This window comes from Oncorhynchus nerka, linkage group LG7 (assembly GCF_034236695.1).
Source record: "Oncorhynchus nerka isolate Pitt River linkage group LG7, Oner_Uvic_2.0, whole genome shotgun sequence".
Classification (NCBI taxonomy): domain Eukaryota; kingdom Metazoa; phylum Chordata; class Actinopteri; order Salmoniformes; family Salmonidae; genus Oncorhynchus; species Oncorhynchus nerka.
Window position 1 is genome coordinate 30,147,242 of NC_088402.1, and position 8,226 is coordinate 30,155,467.

General features: G+C 41.2%; 1 protein-coding gene across 1 annotated transcript in view; it reads left to right on the top strand.

Moving 5' to 3' along the window:
- LOC115132089 (protein lin-28 homolog A-like) overlaps positions 1-7,986 on the top strand; it is a 22,989-nt gene extending 15,003 nt beyond the window's left edge. Inside the window, exons 3-4 of the mRNA XM_065020403.1 lie at positions 486-664; positions 3,129-7,986. Of these exons, the coding sequence (XP_064876475.1) occupies positions 486-664; positions 3,129-3,351 (402 nt within the window). The 3' untranslated portion in view covers positions 3,352-7,986. The remainder of the gene's footprint in view (positions 1-485; positions 665-3,128) is intronic.
- The last annotated feature ends 240 nt before the right edge of the window (positions 7,987-8,226 follow it).

An 8,226-nucleotide genomic window follows, 5' to 3' on the forward strand; every position in this document is an offset into this window, starting at 1 on the left:
CATTGATGTATGCATGTACAACCCAATTATGGATCAGCTCTTAGCTGTAATCACCTCAGAAGACAACATGTGAAGCGGACCAGCTATATGCACAAGCAATTAATTCGTCTTTTTGTGTCTGCTTCTTGACCAGGCTGGGAAATACATTCACACCGTGTAGGCACAGGAAGGGCACCCTATCGGGCCTCAGAACTGCTCTCCACAGTCCTTCATAGGCTTAGAACCGTTTTCATATCTTCTCAACAGTTTCCTGACCTAAGAACCTTTCTCCAACCCTGAACCCTCATTCCCCATTCCCTCACAGAGTAAGCTCTCACTCTACCCTCACCTAGAACAGTTCTCATGCCGTTCTAAACCATTCCTCTGACCGCACTCATGCTCCTTCTCCCCTACAGAAAGCAAACTGGACATAGAGATCTTCTGGCTTTGGAACAATTTCCTATCCCTGTTCTCTAACCACCTATTCCACCTCTCAACCTACACAGAGCAAGCTGCACATGGAGGGCTTCCGTAGCCTGAAGGAGGGCGAGGCGGTGGAGTTTACCTTCAAGAAGTCGTCTAAAGGCCTAGAGTCTGTCACGGTGACGGGGCCAGGGGGAGCACAGTGTGTGGGCAGTGAGAAGAGGCCTAAGGGGCAACAGAAACGACGCTCCAAGGGGGCCAGGTGAGACTGTTCAATTAACATCTTTAAATGGCGTATAGCCGAACCATGCATCTCCAGATATCCCCACTCACTCAAAATAATTCCATGATTCGGAAACACTGTAAGACCCTGCTTATAGTATTAAATATGAAGATCGCTGCAATATTAACAACGAGCTTATCTGGCAAGGTTGTTTACAAATAGTCTGAGGGTGTTGAAGTCACTGAAAATATCTGGTATCATCATCATGAAAGTTGGCAAGTTTACTGTTTTAGCCACAATGCTGACATCACACAGACTTATTTATCCTCTTTGGGGGAAATTCAGGACAGAGTTACACATGTATAAATATAACTGTATTCCCTTTGTATGTACTTTTCTCTCTATGCATATTCTGACAGTGAACTTAAGCAGTGCGGGTATATTTATTATATCATACTATTGTATACTATTCTCCATATTATCATTATATTGTAGGCTATACTACTTCCAATGTTACCATTAATGATCTGAATGTGGCAACTTTCTGAATGAATAAAACCATCTTCTTGGGGTTAGTGCATAAAGGCTCTATTTTTCCATGAAGTAGGATTCATGATTATTCCCTAAACAGAAATCATGTGTAAAATCAGAGTGTTTTTAAATCTACCAATGGGTTCTGAAACTGAGACAAATAGGCATATGTTTTCATGACTATCTTTCTATATTTTGAATGCATTTTCCATAGTCTACATTCAAGTCTTACCTACATAAGCTAAGTCTGCGTTAAAAAGGCGTACATTTCCTAGGTCTGAATCAGCACCTATGTGCCTATTGATTCGTATGACATCAAACACCGCATCGATGTGAGTGTATCTAACACTGTCTCTGTCTCTCTCGCTGACTCACAATCATAACAGTGGGATTCAGAGGGAAAGAGGGAATAGGGGATGCAGAAAAGGGAAAAGGATCCTATCCATTTAATTGATACCAGATGTAAGTGCCCTGGGAGAGGTCATAGGTCATGGCTGCCATGGCAACAGTGGGTGTGTTGTGTAAATGAGGTGGGGGGAAGGCAAAGCCTGAGAGAAAAAGGGGTCAGGGGTTAGAGCTCAGGGTGCAGTATTGAAACAAAGAGCCCCCTCTGCTCTCCTCTCCCACCCTGGTGCCCACACTGATCAATAACCAACGGCTCCCTAGGAGAGGGTCTATGTGTTTGTGTATGTGTGTTTGGTAGGGGGTTGGTACTCAGAGGAAAAGGGCAGAGGACAGAGGAAGGAGGGAAGTGGTAGTAAGCTTGGGAAGGTTCTGATGCTCCAGGGCTTCATCTGCATTGGAGTTAATGCAATTACAAAATTCCCCATTGTCATTATAGTCTCAACATCTACTGATTTAAGATTGTGTGACATGTATGTATTAAGGCATTGGTTTTAATGCACTATACACCTCCGAAAATGATCACACACAAGCATACACCTACACACGCACATATACATACAATCATGCAGTAAATAAACTATGCATACATAAGAGGCCGTCATTCTATTAACGCGGATACATTCTCAAGATTGACTTAATCATATAATATACTGAACAAAAATATAAACGCAACATGTAAAGTGTTGGTCCTATTTTTTCATGAGCTGAAATTAAAGATCCCAAAAATGTTCCAGAGGCACAAAAAAGAATGTCTCTCAATTTCTTTCCACAAATGTGTTTATATCCCTGTTAGTGGTCCTTTCTCCTTTGCCAACCTAATCTATCCACCGGACAGGTGTGGCATATCAAGAAGCTGATTAAACAACATGGCCATTACACAGGTGCACCTTGTGCTGGGGAAAATAAAAGGCAGCTGTTTTGTCACAACATAATGTCTCAAGATGTCTCAAGTTTTGAGGGAGGGTGCAATTGGCATGCTGTCTGCAGGAATGTCCAACAGAGCTGTTGCCAGATAATTTAATGGTAATTTCTCTACCATAAGCCGCCTCCAACGTTGTTTTAGAGAATAGTACATCCAACCTGGCACAAATGCAGACCACAAGTAACCACACAAGCCCAGGACATCCAGTTTCTTCAACTGTGGGATTGTCTGATGAGGGGGGTGTTGAGGAGTATTTCTGTCTGTAATAAAGCCCTTTTGTGGTGAAAAAATCATTCTGATTGGCTGGGTCTGGCTCTCCAGTGGGTGGACCTGGCTCTCCAATGGGTGGGCCTATGCCCTCCCAGGCCCACCCATGGCTGCGCCCCTGCCAAGTCATGTGAAATCCATAGATTAGGGCCTAATGAATTTATTTCAATTGACTGATTTCCTTCTATGAACTGTAACTCAGTAAAATATTTGAAATTGCTGCATGTTGCGTTTATATTTTTGTTCAGTATAGATGAGATCTGAGGAAATTCAGGAATCTGAAACTATATGTGGAAGAACACTGCCCTCTGGTGGAAGAATGTGTTACCTGTCTGAAATCATTGTATTTGTGTGTTCTCCTCTCCCACTGTGTTCTAGATGCTACAACTGTGGAGGACCTGACCACCATGCCAAAGAATGCCAGCAACCTCCTCAGCCCAAGAAGTGCCATTTTTGCCAGAGCATCAGTCACATGGTGGCCAACTGTCCAATCAAAGCACAGCAGTCCTCCCCTGGCGCTCAGGGAACAGCATTGTCACTGAGGGACGAGGAAGAGGAGCAGAGCCATGCCCCCTTTCCCCCCAGGGAGAGCTATGATTGATCGATTCAGGGATTCAGCCAATCAAAAGGTTTCACTGGAGTGCTGCTTTTGGAACTACATCAGGTTGTCTTTATTTATCGCACAAACAGCAAGAAATGTCTACTTTTATTGATATGATTGATAGTTGAGATTGAGAGAGAGCTCAGTGTTTTAATTGTATTTTCCCTGCTGCAGCTAAATAAGAGGTAGCCTATGTGGATTTTCCTGGAGATGATTGTGAGTGCTCTGCTCTCTCACTCTATACCATGTTTTCCCAAAAAGCTTTTGTTAGAAAAAGGTAAAGGAAATACAATCATACAAGTGAATGTACAGATATAGGTGTCCTGACTCTAAGACTGTTTCATGGACAAAAAGGAGTGTGTCTTTCTGCTTATTGAAATCTTCAGGTATTATAAGTCGTTGTGCATTTCTACGGCCAAGTGAATGTTTGAACACTTTCTGCTGTATGAATGTTGGTACACCATGGTTGCCGATTGGACTGTGTACAATACAGCTTGTCATAAGTGCCATAGCCTGTTCATTTGTCTCATGGGTGGTTGGATGTGGCTCCCTCCCTCACAAAGCCTTGACTCAAGGCTAAATGCGAGACCAGCATTGATTGTATGACAGTCTGTCTGTCTGTCTGTCTGTCTGTCTGTTTGTCTGTCTGTCTGTCTGTCTGTCTGTCTGTCCCACAGTTTTTACTATGGATGTAAACATGACTTTCTAACATATTCTACATATCAGGGGTGTTCTCATACACTGCCCAAATACATGGCTTGTTTCTCATTGTCTCGTTGTACTTGAAAACTATTTGGAAAGCCAAAGGTATTACATGTTCTTTCTTGGATGGACCTGAGCATTATTTTTCTTCTTTAATAAGGACATATTTTCATGATTGAGTGCTAGGATAAAGGGACTCAAGTGTTGAATAAGATGGTTATAGGTTTAGTATTTACTCCTCTTTTACAGGAGTGGATAGAATATTTTACACCACTTAAATGTATATAGATATGATCTTTTTTATATTTATTATTTATTCATCGTCACTCTCTACCTTTCTTTCTAATAGATAAAGTATCACAATTTGTAGCTTAATTCTATTTAAACAGAAACCGGATTTGGTTCTAGCCTCTTGATAGATTCGTGGTTGTATTAAGCAAACAATTATGCCTTACTTTTTACTTTCTCTTTCAATGGGCTTCATTTTCAGTTGACTTCATAATATACACTTTAAATACAAAAGTATGTGGACGCACTTTCAAATGAGTGGATTCGGCTATTTCAGCCATACCCGTTGCCAGATGTATAAAATCCAGCACTCATGCAATCTCCATAGACAAACATTAGCACTAGAATGGCCTTACTGAAGAGCTCAGTGACTTTCAACGTGGCACCATCATAGTATGCCACCTTTCCAACAAGTCAGTTCATCAAATTTCTGCCCTGCTAAAGCTGCCCCAGGTCAAATGTAAGTGCTGTTATTGTGAAGTGGAACGTCTAGGAGAAACAACGGCTCAGCTGCAAAGTGGTAGGCCACACAAGCTCACAGAACGGGACCGATGAGGGCTGAAGCGTGTAGCGCGTACATTAACTCTTTGTCGGGAGCGTCATGAAATGGGTTTCCATGGCCGAGTAGCCACACACAAGCCTAAATTCACCATGTGCAATGCCAATCATCGGCTGGAGTGGTGTAAAGCTCACCACCATTGGACTCTGGAGCAGTGGAAAGGTGTTCTCTGGAGTGATGAATCAAGCTTCACCATCTGGCAGTCCGATAGACTAATCTGGATTTGGCGGATGCCAGGAGAACGCTACCTGCCCCAATGCGTAGTGCCAACTGTAAAGTTTGGTGAAGGATAAATAATGGTCTGGGTCAGTTTTTCATGGTTCGGGCTAGGCGCCTTAGTTCCAGTGAAGGGAAATCTTAATGCTACAGTACAGCATACAATAACATTCTAGACGATTCTGTGCTTCCAACTTTGTGGCAACAGTTTGGGGAAGGCCCTTTCCTGTTTCTGCATGACAATGCCCCCATGCACAAAGTGAAGTCCATACAGAAATTATTGGTCGAGATCGTTGTGGAATAACTTGACTGGCATGCAAGAACTCTGACCTCAACCCCATTGAACACATTTGGGAGGAATTGGAACACCGACTGCTAGTCAGGCCTAATCGCCTGACATCAGTGCCTAACCTCACTAATGCTCTTGTGGCTGAATGGAAGCAAGTCCCTGCAGCAATGTTCCAACATCTAGTGGGAAGCCTTCCCAGAAGAGTGGAGGCTGTTATAGCAGCAAAGAGGGGACCAACACCATATTAATGCCCATGATTTTAGAAGGAGGTGTTCGACGAGCAGGTGTCCACATACTTTTGGTCATGTAGTGCATTGTGCTTAAACCAATGCAACAATATTCTGCACTAATCATGTGTAGGAGTATGGGTATTTCTTAAAGATATTTAATTGCTCATTGATTGTTATGACTGCAGCCAGGATTTAATTTCTCTGAAATCCTCATGTTGAACTCAGGGAATCCCATTTAAAGAGGAGCTTCTTTGGAAGGAGAAGTAAAGTGTTTTATGTGTGTACCTATAGCCTACAGGCTGGGTTGCCGGAAAATCCATACAAAACATTGATTGCCAAATGGGCAATGCACTATTTACACGTTGCTATGACGTTACTGTAGTACAGCTAGCTATATTTAATGTTATATTCTAGTTTTGCTCTCTTTTTCTGACTTAATTGGTGATCAAGTTGTAAGACAGCATAGGTAATAGAGTAGCATGATATTTCCTTAGGCACCCTAAATTACTTCTCTGGTCTCTCTCTAGAAGTGGCACACAACCAATCTGAACAGCAAACCATCGACCTCCCCGCCTTTTGTGGTTATTGTACATATTCAGCTTCGTCACGATATTAATATAATGTTGTTTATTTCCGTTTTTACTTTGCATGGTAGTCAGTCAGTAGTTAGAGTAGAGTATATTCACCTCTCCATATAGGGACTACACAATGGGCCCCTTTTGTAGACAAAGCATTTTGATGACCAGGGGTGGACTGACTATCTGGCATTTCGGGCAAAGTGGGCCTATCTAACTTTTTTTTTTTGCGCAAATTTATCGTTATCTGGCTAATGATGGAGGTCTTTAGGGAAAAAATTGTCCGGTGTGTTAGAAATGACAAGGGGCGATTTCTGGTCGAGGCTGCCCTTGTTGATGTCCTTTCAAGAGCTTGTGTTGATGGGCTATGACATTTGCCACTTGATGGCACACAGTCATATCTGCTTGAGCCTAGTATTTTGTCACTTCATGTATTTAGGCTGTAACATGATCCTTAATTTCCAGAGTCCAGACAATGCGCCTATTCTTCTTATTTAATTTAGGGTAGGTGGGAGTTTTTTAATCAAATATTTCTTACTGTATGAGAACAAGACAGAAATGCCTTGTCAAGAATCTATACAAGTCTACCTCAGGATGTTTTTGAAAATGGACAATGACTGAGTTTTAAAAAAATCAAGTTCGATTTGTCCATTCATTTTGTGAGATTTTGTTTTGAATGATTTCTTAGTTTTGTTTATACATTTTTTGTGTGAATGATTTTTTTGTTTCAGTTTGCAATGTATTGTTTTCCCCACATAGAAATGCTGTTGAATTACTGTTGACTGTTCTTCTTTTTTTGTGATTATACATTGTCTGCATCAATACATCAGACATTTTGGTATTATTCTATGCATTGATATTGTGTATGCTTAATTTGAACTGAAATAGGTGCCGGTACTCATGTTGGGTGCCAGTACTGTTTATATTTAGGTGCAGGAGCTCCACAATACTTTTGAGCTAATATTCTATAAGAGGAACAGGAGCTCAAGCAGTAGAAAATTTGAGGTGCTGGTACTGAGCTCCGGTGAATTTCTGTATAACATGATAATACTGAACTCAAAGCAGGAGGGGTATATTACTCTGTATGTAGGTGACAACAGCGCCTCTTGAACAAATCACCTTATCTATACTTACCAGGACAGGCAAACACCCTAACAACTTCAAGCAACCTCAATAAACCTCTGATATCTGTTGTGTTTCTGAAGGCGTGTGACACTAGGTCTACTTAAATACTAAAGTGTCAAATATAATCATATTCAGTGTAGGCTGTTGGAAAAAATTCCAAGGACTTACTGTCAGAAATGCATTTGTTTAATTTTGTTACAAATCTACCTCTGATCTTTCGACACATTGTATTATGGACAAAAATGCATTATTGTGTAAGTTATGCTTTTGCATATGTTTCTGTCATATGAGTTGAAAAGTATGGTTAAAAATATTTACAATCATTCCCCACAAAATGAATACCCAATACCCATTTTCCTCATACCATATATCCTTTCTGGTCACTATCTCAATTAGGCCTATATGTCAGTATTCAATGTATAGGGTTATAAATTAAGCACAAAACAAACAATAGGCCTGATATTGTGTTACTTGATGTCTCTGCTTTGCTGTTTATTAGACCAAAGAATGTAGCTATGTTGACTATGATCACCAACCACAGAATGTGGTACAGTAGGCCTATAGCTCACTTTGACAAATCATATACCAAGCTTTACTGCCAACTGAGTTGCGAACAACGCATAGTAGTGTTGACATGTGCATCATTGACTCACCTGTTAATAAACAAATGCCAATATGATACATTGCTGGTGGGTCTGTCTCTTTTTAGGCTACAGTTCCTGACAAACTGAACGTCCAGGCTCTATCACATACGGCTGTGATTGGGAGTCCCATAGGGCGGCGCACAATTGGTCCAGCATCGGCCAGGGTAGGCCGTCATTGTAAATAAGAATTTGTTCTTAACTGACTTGCCTAGTTAAATAAAGGTTATATTTAAAAAATTTACAAATT